The 24,318-nt window shown below is 30.7% G+C and overlaps 1 protein-coding gene and 1 long non-coding RNA gene across 2 annotated transcripts; both read right to left on the bottom strand.

The window, feature by feature from the left end:
- Positions 1-9,771: 9,771 nt before the first annotated feature.
- On the bottom strand, positions 9,772-10,900 carry LOC131175989 (uncharacterized). Its single transcript, XR_009146100.1, has 2 exons — positions 10,563-10,900; positions 9,772-9,986 (listed from the first exon to the last, which is right to left on the bottom strand). It is a non-coding gene; the product is annotated as an uncharacterized LOC131175989 (long non-coding RNA).
- A 2,440-nt stretch (positions 10,901-13,340) lies between these two features.
- Positions 13,341-20,579, bottom strand: LOC110661585 (plastid lipid-associated protein 3, chloroplastic). Its single transcript, XM_021820257.2, has 3 exons — positions 19,859-20,579; positions 14,275-14,470; positions 13,341-13,905 (listed from the first exon to the last, which is right to left on the bottom strand). Exons 1-3 carry the CDS (start codon positions 20,494-20,496, stop codon positions 13,594-13,596), a joined length of 1,146 nt encoding a protein of 381 aa, XP_021675949.2. The 5' UTR covers positions 20,497-20,579; the 3' UTR covers positions 13,341-13,593.
- Positions 20,580-24,318: the final 3,739 nt, after the last annotated feature.

Genomic DNA, 24,318 nt, shown 5'->3' with positions numbered 1-24,318 from the left:
GCTTACTGATTCTAAAGATGTAAAGTCCTTTGAAATATTTGATACAAATGCAAAGATTATTGTTATGATCGTCATGAGATGAATGAATCAAAAAAATTTTAAACTTTGTTCAACAATTAAAACCTTTTCAGAGAAGTTTTGAGATTCTCTGCAAATAAGCTTAAGGGCTTTATGTGCTTTTTTTTTTTTTTTCGAGGGGAACAAATTTGTAAGCTTACAAAGTTTTTGCTCCCACTACAAATGACACTATTTCTATTAGTGATGATCCAATGTGTTGTGCAATTTAACGTCTACTCACCTTTAACGAGGCACGCAATATACACGTTTGACTCTTTTTTTTAAAAATGTGTTTGAAAAATTAGATTTAAGAGCTCAATTGTCACACCTTACCCCTCTGTAAGGCATAACATGATCCCGTAGAATACCTAATGAACTACCGAACTTCACCTACCGATAATTCATTAAGTACCCTACAAGGGATTTTAAAACAATTTTCTTATCTTTGACAAGTGGTGAGCATTTCTAATAAGTATTAAAAACATTTAGTTGAAATTAAAACTAATTAATATTTTTGGCCATTTTAGTTTTCCGCAAATTTTATAAAAATTTTGACAGAGTTTCCTCTGTATTTTGAGAAAACTGTTCTTCGAATACCTGTAAAAAGCACTTTTAAAAGTTTTTCTCAACCACTACTTCGATTTCACAATCAAACTCAGTCGATTTCTCAAAATTCACAAGTTCAATAGTTCTCAAAATACTGTCAATCAATATCATTCATATTCATTAAAAACAAAATAATTTATACGCAACCTTACAAATTTATATCAAAAGAAACATAAACTAAATCATACAAATTTGTGTACAAGCTGCTCAAGACCCATTTTTACATGTCCATACATTTATGTGCAATATATACATCAAAAGAAGTATTTACAGTTAGGGTATAAATTATACCCGAAGGCTTCAAGCTGATGACTTCACACACTTCAGCAGCTCAGTCTGCTACTCCTTAAGTCTCTGTATCTGCAACAGCAATAAAAGCTATCGCTGAGTACTAGGACTCAATGGTGCACAATATACTAAAATAATCTTTATGCAAAGCTTAAAGCACATTCATTCAAAAATTTGGCTAAACATGAAAATTAAATACAATCATGCATTGTGAGATTTTACATGTAAACCAAGTTCATTTCAAAGTATCAAAACACATTTCATAAAACCCACAGTTAGATCACGCCATTCGAAATAAATAGAATCTCAATAGCCAGAGGCTAAAGAGAAATCATATCACAAGGCTAGCTAGCTCAAATATATGGATATCCATTCACATCCTCTTCTACTGGCACACCTCAACACTTCTCCAGAGAAGGAATTAAAATTCAAAACTAATTACCCCCACTAGTCGTGCTAGTGAGGTGTTCAAATATGTGGTCATGACACTGTGGTTTCAAAACTTATCTTAACAATTTGCTAAACATTGTCTTTTCAAATATACATAATAACTTTCAACAATTTAGATCAAACATCATAAGAATGCCATAATCCGATATTTCATATTATTCAAAACGATATGCAAAAGATGATTATAAAAGTATATGTTGTGCACAAACCTCAAACGAGTCGTCCCTTAGCCTCGACTCGGTTCCTCGGGTTCCTTCCCGATATTCTTTTCAACTGAAACACACAATTTTATAATGTTTCAGTACTAGAACTTAACACAGATCCAAAATAAATTTAGCTTCATAATTACCTAGCTCTAACGTGCTAAATTCGACGTTCTTTAAATTTTGTGTTTCGGGTTACTATTTACTGCACTATTCAAGTCAAATAGTTGACTTTCTAAGACTTAATAGGTATGGGAACTCCAACTTCACCCACATACCACATTTTGGTCATTAAACTTGTTGGTTTTGGTCATTTTCTCAAAGCTTAGGTCATTTTGGCAAAATTGCAAATTTTTGGTTTTGGTTCTCCGAAGTTGCACTATTCCATTGGTCGATCTACTGTTGGAATTTAACAAAACTTCCTTCATAGAAAATGTTCCTTATTTTCTTAAGTGTATTCTCATTTTTGGATCACCTCAATCGGAGTTTTGTAGCTCAAGTTATGGCCAAAATAAGTTTACTGTTCACGTGTACTGTTTATACTGGTATTTTGGGTTCTGGCAGATTTTGATCCAACTTTGGTCAGTAATTTGATTAAGTTAAGTTCATAATTTGGTCTAACTTTCTTCATGTGAAATTTTCTACTATGTCTTAGGTTTCTATCGGTTCAAGAATCGCCTAAATCCGAGTTTTCTAGAGGGAATTATAGCCATCCAAACATTGCTGCTCACTAAAAATTCTGCAGAGTTGCAGGTTTAGTAACCTAACTTTGCTCAATAATTTGAATGGGTTAATGACATAATTTGGGGTGATGTTCTTCATGAAAGTTTTAGATCTATATGCCCTCTAACTCCTGGCCAAATTTCAGGTCAATTTGACCTGTCTAACTCGAGTTATGACTAAATGAACAGTCATTTGGTCAGTTTAGTGCAGTGGCAGCCTGCAATCAATTCACTTTGGTCAATTGTTTCACCAAGTTTTGGTCAGTTTTTGGCCATGGTTCCTTAATGAAAATTGTGCTCTTTTATGTCTATTTTCATCTCCAATTGGTGGCATATCAATTGGACTTGTAAAATTTGAGTTTTGGTCCTTCAAAGTGGGTTTGGTCATGCTGCCAGCAGCATGACCATTAACCTACGAATTTGGTTTGATTTCCTACCATTCCCACACAATCCATTTGGTCTTAATTGACCATTATTTCACTTCACAATAGGTCAAACATGCCATTTATGCATTTCTCCAAATTTTGGTTTATAAACCCTAGCTTCCAAACCCTAATTACACTAAAATGTTGTATTTATTCACATTTAAGCATTTCAATCTTACTATCACTTTCATACAAACTTACTAACACATTTAATTCATTCAAAATACATCAAACTCTCCCACATCCATGGCTGGCTGAAATTCCCTTTGGTCCTCTACAAATGTTTTCTTTTGATTTTAATTAAATTTCTAGATTACTCAAACCACAAAAATAACCAATAAACTAAAATTTGCAATTTAGCTTGCTTACCTCACTTGAAATTCCTCTTCCTCAATTTTCTTCTTTTTTTTTCCTTTCCTAATCTTGCTCAAACTTCCTTTCAAGGGAAATCAACAAGGTTTAAGGTTGGTAAATAAAATTTCTAGGTTGGGATTTAGAGGATTTATGGAAAGGAACCAAGAATTCCAAACTTTTCTTGCTTAAAAATGGTGGAACAAAATAAGAAGAGAGGGAGAGGAGAGAGCTATGGGAAAAGCAAAAGAAGAAGCAAAAAAAAATGTTTTTGAATTTTTATTTTTATCCATTTTTGAAGACCAAAATTCCCAAATTAATAAATTAATTTAATTAATCTTTTATGACATCATCTTTGACTTTTCTAACTTCTTTCTTTTCTTTTTCTTTTTTTTTCTATTTATTTTTTTCTATTAGTTTTTTAATTTAATTCTTGATTCAAAAATTTTTATTTCTCCGATTTTATTTGACAGTTAGGTCAGGAGTCAGCTCTCGGGGTCAATTGACCAATTTGCCCCTCGCCGGTTCATCCCGGTTTGCAAATAATCCAATATTTCTTTCGGCTCCCTGACCTAATTATTTGACTGGCTTAACAGTTCTTTTTCGTGATTTTCTCTTTTCCACTGTGTTCATAAGGGTCCTAAGGACCGCAGCGTCACTTTTTACGGTTCGAAATTTGAGTTTAAAATGACTTCGCAGTCGTTCCCGAGGAGGTCACTCATTGCTGTGACTCTCGGCTCGTTTAACTTCTTATGTTCTGTTTTTCTTTTTTATAGTCAACTAATTAAACATTACTAATTATTTGTGTTTATGGCTTCTTAAGTTGTCTTAAGTGTGGTCCTAATCCCCTTAATTGTCCGGACCGACACCGGTCACCGGAACAGTGAAATCTACCAGGCTATGCAACTGGGGGTGTTACATCAATTACACAAAACTTTTGTGGAAAACTCAATAGCAAAAAAAAAAAAAAAATCTAAGGGCTTAAAAATGATTTTTTTTTTTTAAAAAAAAAGGTAAACTATAATTTAGTCCCTAAGATTTAGTTAAATATAAAACATATTTTTTTTAGTTTTAAAACAAGCAATTTAGTCCTTAAAAACCTACAAGTTAGTGCATACCGTTAGAATTTCAGTTAAGTTACAATTAATTTTAGTAGAAATAACCAAAATGCACTTAACTCTATTTTTAATAGGAAAACAATTTAGTTACTTTTTTTTTATTTTATAAAAATTTAATCCTTGAGATATGGTTAAAATTATAACTTTTTCCCGATAATTTTAAAGTCAAGAAATTCATCTCTTAACATTTTAATAAACCTACAAGTTAGCTCCTGCTATCAAAATGTCAATTAAGTTACCTTTAATTCTAGTAAAAATAATAAAAATGCTCTTAACTCTAATTTCAATCCAAAAATAATTTAATTCTTAAGGTTTTATTTTGTTAATAATTAGCCCTCAAGATTTTATTCTATTAGCAATTTAGTCTTTGTATTTTTTAAAATGTGCGTAAAGTTACATTAAAAATTTCTAAATTTAAATTATAATATTAAAAATATGAATTAATTATTTTAAGATTTTTAAAATTTTTGTTAATTACAAAAGCATCCACATATTTACAAATTGATCCTTAAATATTATAACTATTTATAAATAAGTTCTTATAATTTTGTAAATTTTATTCATTTTTATTATTATTTTAATATATATATATATATATATATATATATATATATATATATATATATATGTATATATATTTCATATACTATATTACATTGTTTTATATATAAGAAAAAAAGAAAAAAAAATAAATCTGGACGCAAATTGTTAGTTAATAAAATAAATTTTCAACTGTTTTTGGGTGGAAAATGGAGTTAAAAATATTTAGGTCATTTTTACTAAATTTAATGTGGAATTAACAATGATTCTAACGACAACAAGTATTAATTTATATATTTATTAAAATATCAAAAGCTAAATTGCTTGGTTTTAAAATTATATGAACTAGGTTATAGGTTTAACCATATTTTAAGGATTAAATTGTTTATAAAATAAAATCTTAAGGACTAAATTATTTTCTGATTGAAATTGAAGTTAAAGGCATTTTAATCATTTTTACTATAATTAACGGTATCTTAACTAGAATTTTAATAGTAGAGACTAACTTATAAATTTATTAAAATGTTAAGAAATAAATTACTTGATTTTAAAACTAAAAGAACTAAGTTATATAGTTAACAAAACTTCAGAGACTAAATTATAATTTACCCAAAAAAATTCACCAAAATGCATATTACAGGCCTCTTTCAAGTAGGAAAAAAAAAATCAAAATGTATTCTAAAAACAAGCCATACCAGAACTGCTTAGCAAAGTGGACTCTTGAAGGCTAGAAATGAACATCCATGATGCCTTCATTGGTCTTTTGGATCTGTTTTTTTCTCAAGCCTTGGACTACTGTCTCTTAAAAGTCTCGCCTCTTGAGCGATCCTTTTATTAAGCAAAAGAACATTGTTATCCAGCCATTGCTCTTCTTTTTGTTTTGTTGATGAAATCTGTTATTTGGGTAATAGATTTTGAAATTTGAGAAATTTTCTTCTTGACATTTAATGGGTTTCATGGAGCGGTTCAAGCTTTTTTCCAGTTCAGATTAGTTCTTTTTTTATTAATTCCTTTGTTTTTTTCACTTTTAATTTTAGTTAATGATCTCCAGTTTCCGATTTAGATAATACTTTTTATTATCTAAAATGTAAAATTAAATAATACCTGCATTATCTAATATAATATGCATTGCATGTTGTATATACTTCTAATCTGTACTCGTAATTTAATTTTATTATATATATAATCTAAAAAAAAACTAATCAACTAATAAACCATAAAAAGTAATAAATATTTTTATCAAATTAAGTATAATAGTAATACAATAAATTTAAAAATAAAAATAAAGTAAGATTGTAAATCAAAACTATAAAAACAGACCACTCATCAAGGGAAATCCAATTGCAAATATTTTAGGCATTCATGCTACCTTCTTAGAGAAACATAGGAAGAAAGTTCCAATAACCCCTTATACTTTTAATTGATATCCAAATTAAGTTAAATTAATTTTTTGTCCTAATAAAACTAAACCTTTTAATTTAGAGAAAATTATTATTTAGTCTTTATATTTTAACGAAATTAACTATGTGATTCTTATATTTTAAAAACTATATTATTTAGTCTTTTTATTTTGCTTTTATCAAACTATTTTATCCCTTCGTCAAATTTTCTGTTATTCATGCTATTCAAACTACTATTTAATCCTTCTATTTGTATTTTTTCTACTAGAAAATAACTTTTTTTGATCACTTAGGAATTTAAAGAAACTAATTAACTATTTTGTATAGATAGCTTGTACTGTTTTTTTCAACAGATGAAAACAAAGTGAGAATGTTAGGGAGAAAAGTGCAGGCATAGATAAGAAAAAATATGGGGAGAGAGAGAAATAAGAGAAGATAAAAGAGAAATAAGCGGGAAATGATTACGATAGTTTAAGTATAAAAAATACTTATGGACTAAATAGTTAATATAGTTAAATTATAGAAATTAACTAATATGTTTTCTAAAATATATAGATTAACTAATTAGTTTTACTAAAATAGAAAGACTAAAAAATAGTTTGACCAATAATGACTAATGAAAAAATTAACAAAAGAATTAAAAAGTTTAACAAAAGTAAAATATATGACCTAAATAATATATTTTTCAAAGATATACGAATCAAAAAATTAATTTTATTAAAATATGAAGAATAAATAATAATTTATCCAATAATTTAAAACCATTTATACTCAAAGTAACGGTGCGAAAGGTACACACTCCAAAAAAAAGGTGTGTATGCTTTTTTTTATATAATCAAAATAATGAGCCCTTAAACAATAATTATGCTTATTAAAATATGTTAACATTGATAATTTTAATGAAAATTTTAATTGGAGGAAATTTATTTTAAAGTGTCACTATTTTGAATAAAATTTTAATTATTTTAACATAACTTTTTAATTTTTATTAATTTCGCATTCAGGGATATATTTTCATGTATGATTTATTTTATTAAATTTTATTGAAATTATCTAAATCATTGAATTGAAAAATTTTTACAAGGTCGAGATTAAAATTTAAATAATTTATATAATAAATTTTAAAAGTTAAGGTATGTATTGAAAATTTTTAATTAATTATTTTAAATATAAAAAATAAATTATTTAAATTTAATCCTACAGAAAAATCTATTTAATTCATGTTTATGAAAACAATATATTTTTACTATATTATCATTATAATTATAATTTTTATTGAAATAATATATCTCTTTTAATTAATCCTTTTTAAGTTATAATCACATAATTATAGTACAATATATTTAAAAATTCTCCCATCACATTTTTATTAGGATCAAAATGTACATACAACATGAATAACAGTAATTTGGCCAAATAATAATAATAATAATCTCATTTTTATTTTAAATAACTATTTAAACATAATTCTTAATATAAAAATTATTTAAATATATTACAAATTTAATTACATTTAATAATAATAATAATAATAATAATAATAATAATAATAATATAGTCTACAATAATATAAAAATAATTAGAATTAAAATAAATGATTCAAAGATTATTTTGGGTTGAATTAGAAGGGTATATTTAAGCTTTATTCTAATAAAAAAAATAAATCTCTTATTTTTTAATTATTTTATATTGTGAATTCTCAAATTCTAAAATTTGTTAAAGTTTGACCTTAAATGGACTTAAACTAAAAGGTTGGATTTCATTGGGACAAAAAGTTAATTTTAACCTTATTTGGACATCAGTTAAAAAGTACAAGGGTTTATTTAAGCTTTCTTATAAAAAAAAGATATCAAAAACATAAAATTCAAGACCTAGTTTGATGTTATATATACGAGAGCATTTGAAGAATATTAAGAAAAGCTGGGTTCCTTCAATATTTGTTTTTTGTTGAAACAAATCAGAATAGAAATATCCATAGTAGCCACATGCTGGATTCGGCAAGCCTTGGTCAATTGTCAAGGATTCACAATCAATATCGCCTTCCTTGGCACTTATTGTTGCGTCTCCTACTATACAAATACACGATGCTGATTTTGAGAGCTCACATCCTTTGAAGGAATGAATAAATTTTAATAACTGTCTCTCAACTTATATGCTTATAATATTACAGTTATTTAACTTTAAAATATAGCATAAAATCCCCCTAAACTTTTAAATTTTATACAATAAAATTCCTCTGACTTTCAATTATTGATTTTCCAGTTAAAAATTAATGTAAATAGCTCTCATATAGTATTTTGTTAATATTTTTCTCTCCTTTTCTATGCAAAGTGTAAAATTATTCGCTTTACATGTGAAAAATTATTTTATCTATAGAGAGGAGAATGATTCAATTTATACATAGATTGAGGGAAAAAAGGAAAATACTGACTAAACTCCATGCTGGAGCTATCCACGTCAGCGTCTAACTGAAAAACTGGTAATTAAAGGTTAAAGGGATTTTAGTGTAAAATATAAAAGTTGATGAGATTTTATGTTACATTTTCAAGTTGAGAGACTGTAATGTTACAACTAGATAAGTTTAGGGGCAGTTGTTAAAATTTATCTTTGAAGGAATCCAAAAAAAAATATATTATAAGTAGCAAAATAACCACATATCACCAAAAAACGAATATAAGAAAATCAAATCAAACTATCATGGCTAATAGGAAGGCAATTGAAATTTAATTTGAGAATCCAATAGATATAGGCTCCAATGACCCTTAAAAAAGATAACTTTGACTAATCCTATGCACCAATACATGCAAGTACCTTCCCCTTGTAAGTATTATTAATTAATTAAAAATTATTTAGATTCTTATTAATTCCTGACCTAAAATCTAAAATTGAATTGGAGATCCAATGAGGATTCTTACTAATTATTTATCCGGATTTCTACTAATTCTTAACTATAAATTTCAAATACTTAAATAAATAATTTTCATAATTATAGCCGGTATTTTCAAGAAGTAGGAAAAGGGAAAAGAATGACGAACTGATTAACATCATGAAAGTAGTTTCTCATTCACTTATAAATTAAGACATTGTTAAGCTTGCATTCAACAAGGAATTTATCTTGATTTCCCTTCCTGTTACCTCGACCAATGCAAATATGGACATACTTTAAAAAATGGTAATTAAAATATTGTACCTGTCATTTGAATTCATAGCTAAGTCTCGCAACGAAATATAATTAAACAGATTTTTTGAAATGGATCCTGTAAATTTATTGAAGCTTGGATTAATTAAATCAAAGAGTATTTGTCTATGGAAGAATTTTTCAATTATTAAATAATTTTGATGGATTTTATTTGTCACGACCCAACCTATGGGCCGGACCGGCACTAGGACCTGGGCAAGCCTAAAGCCCCCGAGGCCCGTAGTAAGCCTAACTGTTCATTAACCCAACTCTAAGGCCCCATTTGGGCCCAATTTCAAGAAAACAAACGAACAGAGTCCGGCCATAAAATGGACTTATCAACGGGGAGTTTTCGACTCACCCGACCTGTAAACATAATATATAGTCAATTGGGGAGCTCATCTCACCCTCCACATACTCATCAACATAAAAATAAATGGGAGCTCAGCTCCCTCATCCAATCCATCAAACATGCATAGCATATTAAGTTTACAGGTCCCAAAATAATAATTTAGTTTACAGACCCAAATCAAATAAACATTTCTAACACATGCGGAAATTCTAAGATTTAACAAGTTTATACAAACAGTAATAATTGACCTGCGAGGGAGAAAGCAGGTTAACCTCAAAAAAATATCCTCCTGTGGCCTGTAAAAATTTTTGAACAGGAGTGAGCGTTCGACTCAGAGAGTAAAATATCAATTTTAACCATAATCTCTATAACTATCTAGAACTAATGCACCCTGTAGAGTGAAATGCAACATGAACAACATTTTCACATCATAACATCAAAAAGGTAATTTGGAGCACTCACGCACCCTGTAACATCAATCATAATATATGGGAGCTGATCCCCTATACAGCTCTCTTAAATCCAACCTGGTGCCAGCGAAGAACTCAGCTCGGACTTCCACTTAATAACCAAATCGAGGGTCCCAGCGAAGAACTCAAGCCGTGACTACCCCTCGAAGGATCGGGTCCCAGCGAAGAACTCAAGCCGTGACTACCCGTCCTATCCATAGTCCACACCACATCACACGCACGCCAACGCACGCACACTGCTCCAAATTACCGCAACAACATTCATGGCACTTTAACAGTTATCAATGCAACATAAATCGTGCCTAGAGTTTAACTACATAAATATATGCATATAAGTGATGCATGGGCATGCTGAACATATAATAATATCGAAATTACAATTAAAATTAATATTTTACTCACAGACTTGACGACAATCACTGTGGCGGCTGGGCGGAGGAAGAAGGCTGTCCCGGCTCACCTGACAATTATATTACAATTATTTAATACAATCTGACTCAATACAAACAAAGAAAAAGACCAATACGTCCTAAGTCGTGCCGAAAATCCGGCAGAGTCTCCCCTATACCTAGGACTTACCCAACCTGCAAAAGGGTTCAAAACACACTTCTATACTCACAATCCATATATCCACAACTCAATCATATCACACAGCCCCTCCTGGGCCCATCAAATCAATCATCCATCACAGTATGTAATATTTCAATTTAGTCCTTATAATTGACCATTTTTGCAAAAACTGTCCAAATAAGCTCTAAAAATTCTAAAACTTTGCCCCGCGGTCCTTAGCAATATTACTAAGCTATTGCAAAAAGAATCATAATTTTCTAAGCTATTGCAAAAAGAATCATAATTTTCTAAGCTATCACGAATATTTTACGGATTTTTTTAATCCTATTTAAGCACTAGAAAATTACGTAAAAACAAGGTTCGGGTTTACCTTTGCCGATTCCGACTTCGGGAACGCGTTCGAGACGTCTGACAATAGGGGGGTTAGCCAAAACCTCGGTCCAATTTGAAGACTTTTCCGGTAACGGGTCTGTCTGGCCGGAAATTCGCAGACCCGGTCAACTGTCGAATTTCCGCGAATTGAGGATACCTACACGAAGCCCATAACACGGGGGTTAGTACATAAATTTTTCAGAATTTTCAAAGCTCATTTAATGCTCGGAAAAATACTGCGAAGTTCCGTGGGACCCACCGAAAAACGGTGTCAGAAAAATTTGAAATTTATGTCGTCGCGAAGCTCTCGACCAGTGGAGCGCGCTGGTAGCCTCGGTTTTCTCGTGGGATTCACGGTTTTCGAGAAATCTAGCCCAAAAGTCGAAATGGGCTAAAATCTTCCCGAGCAAAAATCGGACAAACCGCTCGATGGATTTCGGCGTTCTTGGTGTGTATGGAAAGCTCTCGCCGAGTAGATGATTTTAGACAAAGACCCGGTCCAATTGGTGGCCGGATCGGCCGGATTTTGGCAGGGAAGTCCAACAGTCGCGCGCTTGTCCGCTTCCAAGGCCGTTTCCTGCTCCAGCGCCGGCCGTGGGGGAAGGCCGAGGTGGGGCGCCGGCGAGGTGGGGACGCAGGGGAGGCGGCGGCACGGCAAGGGGAGGAGGGAGGAGAGAGAAAAGAGAGAGAGAAGAAGAGAGGGTCGACGCGCGCGGGAGGGAGGAGAAAAAGAGAAGAAGACCGGTCCGATTCGACCAGTCCGATCCGGTCCGGTTCGATTCAGAATACAAAATTTTAAATTTTTACTCTGCCTCGGGATCGAAAACGAGGTCCAAAAATTCTGAAAAAATTTCAGAAAACTCAGAAAAATACGTAGACTCCAAATATATTTTTAGTTTTGCCACGTGGTCTTTAAATTAATTTTTAAAATTCATCAAAGTTTATATTTTCAAAAAATCGAACCCGATTTTTAAAATCCGAAAAATCTCAAAAAAATTTCTAAAATTTAAATAAAATTAAAATACAAAAAATACTCATAAAATTTAAAATTCCGGGGTGTTACATTATTGGTTATTAATTTCACTTATTTTTACTAACATTATGTCTACAGTTATATAATCATATGGATTAGCAAATCATATATATGGATTATATGCTATTGGAATGTGTTTGAATGTTTGTGTTTGATTATTATTTCAACTCTTGCTGAATTTTTTTTATTATTTTTTATATTTGAAAATTTTATTATATTAAATAAATTAAGATGTAATTAATAAGAAGGCAAGCCCCTTAATCTAAATAGTATTCTATTTAGATATAATATTAGAAAAATATATATATATGTTTAGTCCTCTCACATTAATTGGCAAGCTTCCATTGTATTTTTGATTCCATTTAAAAAAATATATAATTAATTGAAAGTCAAACACTAGTAGATTATTAAATAAATTAAGATACAACTAATCAGAAGGCAAGCTCCTTAATTTAAATACAATTCTATTTAGATATAACATTTTAAAAAAATTTAGAATCTTAAATTTATATAAATTTTAAATTTAATTTAAATAATAAAAATAATAAAATTATAAATAATGAAATGTATTTTTATCAAAATTAATGTCCCCATTTGTATACTTACATTTTTTTTTACTTATTAATTTTTTATTTTAACTAATTACTTTTTATAAAATTTTATATTTGATAAAAGTTAAATATAAATAAAATTAAAAAATTTAAATTTATATAAATTATAAAATTAAAAATTTTAAATTTATATAAACATTAAAATTATTTTAAATAATAAAATATAATTATAATTAATTTAAAAAATAAAAATTTTTTAAGTAAAATCAATATTCACACACATTGTACAAAGATTAAAATTATTTTAAATAATAAAAATACAATTATACTTATTTAAAAAATAAAAGATATTTTTAGTAAGATCAATATATATATATATATATATATATATATATATATATATATATATATATATATATATCCCACATGACTATTTTTAACGTCCGTGTGATCAATTTTTTACTCAAATCAACCGCAAACTTTTTTCTAAGTGCTTGATTTAATTTGATGCCATTTCTACGATTTTAAATCCATTCGAGTCACCAGATACTATCAAACAGATGGGTAACATCTAACCATTATTCCTTCATCATTTCGAATGAAGGACGGACTGTAACACCTGCACAACTGCAACAATTATTAGACATTTTAACCTTCTACTTCAAGCGCAGCTAACTCATATTGCGCAAGAATATTATAAAATATCTTACAATTATAATGTACTGTAATGCTCTCAAATTGTTCTACTCTGTTCCCAGCCCACCAACTACAACAAATAGAGCTACAAGCATCTTCATTATCACTTTCTATAAGATTGTATGAGAAAAAGGTTTTTTTGAATGTAGGTGTCAAAAGAAAAAACTGAAGACCATTTGTGAGTGCTGCCCAGATAGCACTGTGCAGATGGCTACTGATCTAGAAGAGGACTTCCTTCTTTAACTAGAACAAAAAGACCACCATCCCCTCTAGAGATACGTAAATCCTTATCGAGGTACGTAATAAGAAGCCACGACCTTGACTGATTACCCGGAATGGGAACTTTAAGTGGTGGCTGACCAGAAATGGTTCTTGAAATATTTGACACTACCTCCTGCAAAGGATTAAGAGATTGCTGCACAGGAGACAAATTGATATTCTGACCAAAAAGATCCAAATTTGCTGGGAGATCAATGCTGGACTTAATCTCTGGAGGTTGCAGGGTGCCTTCCTTGAATTCAACCTTGAAATATTTAAAGTAGACTAGTAAGGTTCTGGATTTCATTTATTCAATAACAAAGTTAATACTCAAAAACTGCAGGATACTCAGAATTATTTCCTCCATCTCATATGGCCACATAATTTCAACTGAATTGTTAAAGAAAGTAGATCTCTTCATAAGAATTTCATGAACTCAGTAAACACTGAATAATTTAGAAAACCCAATACAGAGAAGAGGACTGAAAGCTCAAACAAAACAAATCTGCCACAATGCAATCTTTTCAGAAATTTATTACTACATATATTTTCAGAAATTTACTACTATTCTTTTTAATTGTTTCTCATTTTTCAACACCAACTGCTCCACGTTACCAATACTTATAAGGAGTACCTGTATTCTTGAAGGAGTTCGAACTTCAAATGTGGCAGATGCACTGAATGAGAAAGTGGCAAAAGGGCTTGACAATGTGATGGAGTTCACAATGGAGAGATTGCTGGTATCAATTGCTTGGGATATACTTTCAGCTTTCAACAATGGCATTGTACCAACTGCTAGAAGTGGCAACAACTCAGAGAATGCAGTATACCTATCAGTTACAAAGCCAAATAAAAAGCAGAATTATGATAAAGCTTCAGCTATATTGCAAATGAAAAATATGATACAATGTTGTCTATTGATGTTGTCTATTGATTGGGATATTCAACATTTTATTTTCCATGCATCTGAATGAAATCAATAGCAAAAATTTGCATGTGTGTACACTACTGGAATTATAATTTAGCAGAGTTCCCAGCCCCTGTAAATGCCATTTGCCAACCATAGAACGCTGTATGTATTGGGTTGTGGTACAGCTACGTGGTACGCCACTTGGCTGGATGGGTATGCAAGGAGTAGGCTTAGTTGATACCCCAATTTGAAACGCAGTACGTGAATCATAATAATTCGGTTCGCAGTACGTGAATCATACTAATTTGGCTTGCAGTACATGAATTACACTCAATTAGTATAATATCCAAGTTTAGAACACCAAACCAAATAATAATTTTCTTTTATTTTTTATATGTTTATTTTTTTATAATTTATACATTTTTTTAAGATTAGTATTAATAAAAAGATAGTCTAATAATGGGCTTTTAACTGAAATTTAATAATCTAACAGGCTCCATAACTTTGGTCCAACGCATCTGGCAACTATGATGCCAACAGTATAGAAGGACAAGACAATCATGTATTGATATTTTCTAGAAATAACAATCAAAGTCATTTTGCAGTCTTCCAAATAAATGGCAATGCTAGTTCATGGTTCCATTGCTTGCCCTAGTTCCTTGCGGCATAATGGATTGTTATGGAGCATCGTTGGAAAAAATGAAAAAAAGAACAACGATGCTTACAAGAACATTCAAAGCTTCTCCAAGAAGAAAATGGGAAAGTATTAGTTGTCACGTGTAAATAAGGCAAGAATTTTTAAATTTCATATAATAGGAAGATTATGACTAGGATTTAGCATAAAAAATTCACAAATTAGAAAAGCAAGCTAATACCTAATACTTAACATGGAATTTGGTTATTCTAAATGTGATAACAAATGAGAAAGGTTAAAAGCATGGTTGTCAAAGGCTTGCCAAAGGTCCAGCTCACTTGAGCTAGAGGTCACTCACCTCTAATGGGCTCAAGCTAGGCTCCATCCCTTAAAGACTAAGATAAGATAGCCCAACTTCTCACACAATTATTGAAGGATGTTAAGATTTTAGAATAAGAATAAGAAGAAGAAAGAAAGGGAAGAGAAGAGAAAAATCAAAGAGCTAGATTTTTAATTCTCACTCAATCTATATAATAAAAGTTTACATATTTATATATGATAATCTCCTACCTATCTAAGAATATAAATCCTACTATAATTACCCTATTAATTAGGAATACAAATCATTTCTATTTAGGAATATAAATCCTATGCTAGATAGGAATGTAATATTAACTTTCCTTAAAACTTCCTCTTAAAATGGAGCATGGAATCTCGTCAATTCCAACACTCCCCCTTGATGAGATTCTTAGAAGACTGCAACAGGTCTTGCGATCCGAGGTTCAAACACAAATTAACAGTACTGCACCATATTCAGAAACACCTACACAAAGGCTCGAACACCAAAAGCAAACCCTCTCCAAAGGTAATGCTGGCGAGGAATTACCCAAAGAAATGGCTGTAGATGATGAAGAAATTGAACTAGAGGAGGTGCTACAAAAAAGGAAAACAATTTTTGAAGGAGCTAAGGTTTCACAAGTATTGATCCAATGGAAAGGTAGACCCATAGATGAAGCAACTTGGATGGATGAGGTGGATTTGCACAATCAATTGCCTCAATACAACCTCTTGAGGACAAGGCTCCTTCTTGAGGGGTTAGCAGTGTTATGGATCAAACAGAGAAGATGGGCTCAAAGAAATTGAAGTATTGAACAAGGGCCTAGGGTTATTAAGAGTTTACACCAGAAGAAAAATGGGAATGCAAGGCATTCTGGAAACACTAAGCTGGCAGAAGGTTCCAAAAGGGAATCAAGTTGAGAGGGAATCCCGAAGCAATTGCCACTTGGTGATACTAACAATAACACTGTAATGTTGTATAGTGGAAGAGTAATTGATGAAATAATGCAAAGAATATTCTCTCTCTAGTTCTTTCTCATTCTCTACTCTTCCCTTGCTCATCTCCCTTCTCTCTTCCAATCTTCTTATCTTCTTCTATATTCTTCTATCAATCTAAGCTGAGTTTAGGGCTATAGTCCTAAACTTAGTATCAAAAGACCCACCCTAGCAGAGCTGAAATTGGCGAGAAAGAAGCGAACCATGGCGTCACAAGGGCTGACGGTGGTGTCACCAGATCTCGAGGAACGCATGTAGTCCTTGGAACAAAGGTTGCAACACCTGAGCCAAGAGTTACACGCGTCGAGGTTGAGAAATCTAAGGAAAGGAGGGAACTGGTACAAAAGATGAATCGGGATTGGGTGGAGTTTTTACAGGAATTTGATCAGATTAAGGAGATGTACCGAATGTTGAAATTTAAAGGTGAAGACCATGTTATTCCTGTGGTTAATTTGGCACCTGAGTTGAGTTTCTTTGATAATGGGGCAAGAAAAATTCTGCCACTACCTAGGGTTAAGGAAATAGTTGAATATAGTAGGAATGTTGTTGAGGAATTTAGTAAATCACATAAAGAATTTGTTCTTCCTACCCCCCCATCAACAAGTGATTTCTGAGTCTCTTTCTCAAGTTCACGAGACGAGATATTTTGCCTCCGCCCCAATCTCAACTCAAGAAGGTTGATGAATTCAGTATTGGAACTAATGGAAGCATGGGATATTTAGAAATGATAAGAAAACAAAGGTACAGTCTTAAGGAGGAAGATGATATGCTTTTGTTACTCATTGCCAAAATTATCGAAAAATTTAGTAACTTAGCAATGACAATTTCTCAGTCCAGTTTTCATTCAATTCATAAGCTAGATTCAGCACGTATTGATGATGTTCTTTATAGGAAAGGTGAAAAGAAAGAAGTGAAAAAGGTAAATGGTAAAAGTGTTGGGATTATGGACTCAATTTTAAGTTAAAATCCTAGGAATTTGTGATTCTTAAAGAATATGAATTTGAGATGTGGAGAAGACAAAGAGAGAAGTTCATATTCTATAGTGCAGGGAGTTGTATTAGTAATAAAATAAAAATATTTGAGCTGGGATCATGTGATCAAATAATACTTAAAGAGAATGAATTGGAAATGTGGAAGAGACATAGGAAGAAAATGCAAATTTGGGAGATAGAGGATTCTTGCATTGCAAATGTGGTCATATCAGTTAAGGATGTTCAGCTTAAACACAGTGAAGAAGTTGGTATTATTGGGCCTTCAGGGATTGAGAAATCTACAATATTGAAGACTATTGCAAGACTTGCAACTTCGAATAAAGGGAAGGTTTGCATGCAAGATACAAGAAGAGTTGTTTTAATCAACAATTTGGGTATATCATAGCTTTGAATGAGAATGGTGTTCCTAAGTTGAGCACTTTGTGATCCTCTGATTGAACGTGAAAATACAAGGTTTCTTTTCCATGAAAACTCAGCCATCGGAAAGGTACAAATCTCAGAGCTCGCGAAGGAAACAATGGCTATTGTAGGCCTGAAGCGGATTGCCAGTCGATTATAACTTGAGAAATGGGACAAAGAAAAGCAAGCCAAAGGAAGCTAAATGCAAAATCGCAAATAGAAGCACTTGACCAGATTTCTTGTAAGTGTTCAAGTGTTTGAATGATTTGTTCACAAGTCATGGGGACAAGAAGCTGAAGCTACTTAAATATATTAAGAAGGGGACCGTGGGGGGAAAACGGAATAATAGTAGATAACTAATATCTCAATAATGTTAACCATTTGGTACAAGTATTACTAGCTGTTATTATTTATGTGTTAAATGATCATTAAGAACCTACTTAATATTTTAATTTACAACATTGTAATTTAAAAAAAAAGAATTACATAAAAATATAGAAATAAACATTAATTAATAATCACAACCACTTTTCTTATATCTTCAACATTAATAAATTTTTATTTAAAATATGAAGTTATTTACATGTATTATGTAGAGTATTTAATAGTTATATTTTATTATTGTGATTAAGTATTTATTATAGTCATATAAAGAAAAAGTGTCAACTGATCTTTTTTTAAAAAAAGTTAACATGGATAATTGAGTCAGAATATCTTAAAAATTCCTAATGGTTATCAATTATTGGGAAAACTCCATTTTGGATCTTTTTGAATCAGATATAATTTGAGCTCCCTACAACTATCAACAATTGATTAAAAAAATATACCAAACACTTTTTGGTCGAACAATTAAGGTTGAACAGCCAACGGCTGCTCAACTCCAATCAAAACCCAGTAAAATGATTTAACGCCATCTCTAAGGGAATGTTTGGTTGCAGAAATTCAATACATCCATTTGGATTCATTTTTCTAAGAAATTAGTTTTCCAAGAAAGTAATACTAGGAATGTAAGATTATGATTATTCATTATACTTTCTATTTTCATTGGAATGTATAATTTTTATGCTTGGTTAGATTATGAGAAAGTAGCATAAAGTGTAATTGAATACCACAATAACCCTAGTCTAAATATGTCCAATGAATATATAAAAACAGACATCATAGTTTATACAATAAAATTTATCATAATAGCCATACTAACATAAAATATAGATATTATTCAAAAAATATTTAAAAAATACTACGTACTTTGTTTAAAATATATGATTAAAAACAAAAATTAAAATTAAAAAAAAAAGTTCCAAAAGATAGAATCAACTATTAAAAATCAACTAAGAGACTATAACCTCTTATAGCATACTCATGATCAGCATTTGAAATCTCTTGTTAGTCCAGATTTAGAGAAGATTTATATAATTGTTTTTCGTAAATATTATTATAAATAAAGGAATTAATGTCTATATATGTTTTTAACTTTCCAACAGCTAAATATTGATAGAAAATTGTTATCAAACAGAAGCCAAAAATGATCTGTATAGCCAATGCCAACTAGTTGAGGATTATGACTTAGTTGCTGTTTTTGTTGTACTTTCCATGAAAAAGTTGCTTTTCATTGCAAAGTAAAGGTGAGACCGCAAATTTAGGAGAAGGTAATATCCCTGAAAAAAACCAAATACTGAAATTTAACATTTTTAATCCCTTTCCTAGCACATTCCAGCTACCAAAAGCCAAATCAGTAAATCATCCATCCTCACGCCACCGGCAGCGAACCTTTGCACTTTATGTTCCTAGACTCATCTCCATCTCATTAACAAAGAAAACCCCTTTTGTCAATTCTTGGCATTTTCTTCAGAATCGCAAATAATAATTCTACAATCTTATTGCAAGAACCAGTAAACACACAATTATGAACTTGCTGAATTAATAATAATAATGAAGGCAAAGAACTTACAACAAAACCCAGTTGCCATCGAGGATCCCAGTTGCATCCACGGGTGCTTGAATAGGGTTCACAGCTTCCAACTGATTAACCAACTCTAAAACTTCGCCCCTAACTTCCGAGCTGGCCTGAAACCCGAAATTCGTGCCATAAACCGTATCAACCAAACACCTTTTCAAGTCCCCTAATCTATCATCCTTTTCCAACACCACGCCTGTACCCTTAGCAGCGCTGCCATTTTCTACAGCAACATACTCCTCCTCCCACTCATCATCATCCTTCGGAGGATCCGCATCGGAATCTTTCGGGTATTCAGGTTCTGGTTCGGGTTCTATCTTTTCGCCCCACTCATCAGTGATGCTGATTGGAGTTGGGGTGGGATTTGCATTGGGATCCGGACTGGGTTTTTGAGTCGGTTCATTATCTGGTTCGGGTGTGGGTTCTGAGAGGGAGGAGAATGGGATTAAGGAGGGGAATGTAGATTTTTCAGTTGTGGGGTTTTTGAATGTGATATGAAGGGTTTTAGAGGGAGTTTTGTTGCAGAAGAAGAAGGATGATGGGAAATCTTTAGAGGCAGAGAGAAGAACTGGATTATTTAGGCTTGAGGAGAAGAAGACAGAAGAGTGGGAGGAGGAGAAGAGGGCCATCATGGAACTTGTGAACGAGATTCTCTGTTGTATGGCATGCGTTCCTTTTTGAACCTTTAAAGGATTTTAGAACCTGAAGAAAAATCAAATTGCACCGAGTACACGTGCACATCTCTAAATGTTTCAAATTTAGATTTCCTATTGAATACAAAATCCGTACCTCACGCAATTTGTTAATTAAAAAATAAAATATTCTAATAATAAAAATACATAATAATAAATAAATTTTAAATTTATCAACAAAAATAAATCTAAAAATTTATTCATTCATAAGTTAATTGTAGAAATATGCCTATTAAGAAAAATTTAAAGAAAATTGTTACATAAAAATATTCACTAATGAGTACTTAGATAAGATGCTAAAGGGAGAAAGGATAAAATAATTTAAAAAATAGACTTAAAAATTAATTATATTATTTTAATCTAATTTTTTAATAAATTAATTTGATTTAATTTTTATATTAAAAATTCAACTTATTAATTCAATTCGATTTTTATAAAAAATTAGACTAAATAAATTATTTCTAATTAATTATTAATGTTAAGTCAAATTAAAATTAAAAATGTAAAATATGATTTAAATTAAATTCAAATAAGCCTAAAAAAACCTCAAGATAAAGTCTAAATTGTAAATCCAATCCAATCGATCAATATTCATCCCAACTGTTGCTTAACACGTTTTTTAGAAAATTACTCTAAAAAAAAGTGAAAAATAGAATTTAGTATTTAGTTTTAAAAAATTTAAATCAAGATTAAAAAAAAATTCTATATTCTCCGCCCAATAGCTGAGTCGCAGAAAATAAATAAAATTAATTATTTATATTGAAAATACACTACTTTAAAATAAATTGAAAATTATATTTTTTTACAAGTTCAATTTCTGAAGTTTTTTTTTTCCTTATCTCTATTTTTCATATTTTTAATTGCCATCTCCCCTCTAGTCTTCTAAAATTAAAGGCCAACTAGTCATATTGTCCATGCATGGTCTGAATTATTATTTTTATTTATTTTAATATTATAATTTAATATTTATTTTCTTTTATTTTATATTTTTAAAATTATACTAATATTTTGTTAATATTAAAATTTTCATTTAATTATGTTAAATACAAATTAAATTTTATTAAAATTTTAAACATTAGTATCATTAGTCCATCACTGACTAGTAAGAAATATGAATAAAAATGAGTATTTCCATGAAAACTTTTATTATCTTACTTTTTGTGCAAATGTGTTTTTTTAATCTAATATTAATAATTATTAAAATAAATTTATTAAGTCAAATATTATCCAATAATAATAATAATAATTAAAAACATAAATTAAAATGAAATTTCAATTCAATTAGGTCTAATCTAACTTTTTTTTTTCAATAAATATTTTTTACCTTTTAAATTTCAAATATTTTTATAATTAATAATTAAGAGAAGATAAGAAGTTATTTAAAATAAAAATTTAAATATTTTATACTATTTATGTAACACCCCTATTTACATAGCATAGTATATGTTACTGTTCCGATGATCGGTATCGGTTCGGACTATTAAGAGTATTGGAACTGTGTTTAAGACACCTAAAAAAGCTCTGATTGAAAATAAATAATGATTGCCAGATAGAAAAGTAAAAATAACAAAAACAGAACATAAGAAGTTAAATGAACCGAGAGTCACAGCGATGGGTGACCTTCTCGAGAATGACTGCGAGGTCGATTTAAACTCAAATTTCGAACCGGAAAATGTGATGCCGCGGTCCTTAGGACTATTGCGAACACAGTGGAAAAGAGAAAGTCACAAAAAAGAATTATTAAGCAGGTCAAATAATTAGGTCAGGGATTCGGAAGAAATATCAAATAACTTGTAAACCAGATCAGACCGACGAGGGGCAATTTGGTCAATTCGCCCCTAGAGCTGACTCCTGACCTAACTGTCAAATAAAATCAGAGAAAAGAAAATTTCAGGACCAAGAATTAAATTAAAGAACTAACAGAAAAATAAATACAAAAGAAAAAGAAAATTGAAAAAGTTTATTACATTACCTTTATGACATCATCATGATGTCAAAACTAATTTTGATTTTCCAACCTAAATTGACTAGGTCAAAAGCAATTTTAAAAGACATAAAATACTTAAAAAAAGAAAAGAAAAATCATTTTCTTCCTCTTCCAACCAAGTGTACCTCCCCACTTTTTCCTTAAATCACCATTGTAGCACCACCATAAAAGCTTGAGTTTAAGCTTTCTTTTAACCACTTAAACCCACTTTGACCCCAAAATAATCCATAAAAACTTGTTAGTCCAACTTGAAGAAGCTTTTGAGGAATAAAAGAAAGGAAGAAAAGAGAGGAAATTGAAGAGGTGAAAATCAAAGAAAGGTTAGTAATAAACTCTAATTTATTTCTTTAAATTTCATGCAAATATGCTTTAATAAACTTAGAAATTGAAACAAATAAAAGGAAAACATAGTTGAGGAACCAAACATGAATTTTGGCCAACATTAGTTAGGGTTTGAAATGGGTGAATTTGATGCATTTGAATGGTTGCTTAAGTTGAATTAAGTATGTAAACTATGGATAGATGTTTAGAATGCATTAGGTTTGAATTTTATGAGTTAGGATTTTGGCACCTACGGTTTGGGATGCAAAAATGTGAGAATTGGTCGAATGGTGTGTTTGACCTTGTTTGATATGAAAAATGGTCATTTGTGACCAATTGAGATGTGTTGTAAGTGAGTTTAAATTCGGATTGAAAATGGTCATTCTGCAGGTAGCAGGACCAAGGTCCCTTTTAGGGACCAAAACTGAAAATTTACAAGCCCAATTAGTGTGAGGCCAATTGGGAATGAAATTAGACACAAAATGACACATTTTTCATTTAGGAATCATGCCCAAAAAGTGATCAAAACCTAGTGAACAAATTGACCAAATATGAATTTATGCAGTCTGACCTGTACAAAAATGACCAAATGAATTTGTTCATTTGGCCATAACTTAGGCTAGGTAGGTCTAAATGATCTGAAATTTTACCAATGGATAGCTGAGATATAGACCTAAAACTTTCATGAAGAATACAAACCCAAATTATGCCCTTAACTAAGTCATTTGGCCACCTAAAATTTGGTGACCTAAAACTGCCAGAACCAGTTTAGTGCCCAGAAATCTGGGTTAAGTCCAATCCGGCAGCCATGATTCAAATGGCTATAACTTGAGCTACAAAACTCCAATTGGAGTGATTCGAAAAGGAGAATAAATTTAAGACAATAGGAAATATTTTCTATGAAGAAAGCTTAGCCAAATTCTAACAGTAAAATGACCAATGGAACAGTGCAACATAGAACACCAAAATTGAAAATTTGCAAATTTGCCTAAAAGACTTAGAATTTGAGAAAACAAACAAAACCAACAAATTTAGTAATCAAAATGTGGTATGTGGGTGAAGTTGAAATTCTCATACCTATTAAGCCTTAGAAAGTCAACAAATTGACTTAAATAGTATAGTGAATAGTAATTCCGAAACACAAATTTTAAAGAACGTCAAGTTTAGCATATTAAAGCTAGGTATAAGTAGATTTGAATTTATTTTTGGAGTTATGATAAATGGTGATACTGAAACATTGTGAAACTGTGTGTTTCAGTAGAAAAGAATACCGGGAAAGAACCCGAGACATCTAGTCAAGGCCAAGAGGCGACTCGTATAAGGTTTGTGCACAACTAACTATTTTGTTACTTTTTACTTCTAAATTGATTTGAATAAATTTATTTTATTATTTATAATTTTGTTGTGTTGAGGATTTTAATTTGTTAAATGAAATTGTATAAATTAAATGTAAA

Source organism: Hevea brasiliensis, chromosome 18, assembly GCF_030052815.1.
Source record: "Hevea brasiliensis isolate MT/VB/25A 57/8 chromosome 18, ASM3005281v1, whole genome shotgun sequence".
NCBI classification, from domain to species: Eukaryota; Viridiplantae; Streptophyta; class Magnoliopsida; order Malpighiales; family Euphorbiaceae; genus Hevea; species Hevea brasiliensis.
The sequence above is the reverse complement of the archived record's forward strand: the minus strand, read 5'-3'. Positions and strand labels throughout refer to the sequence as shown.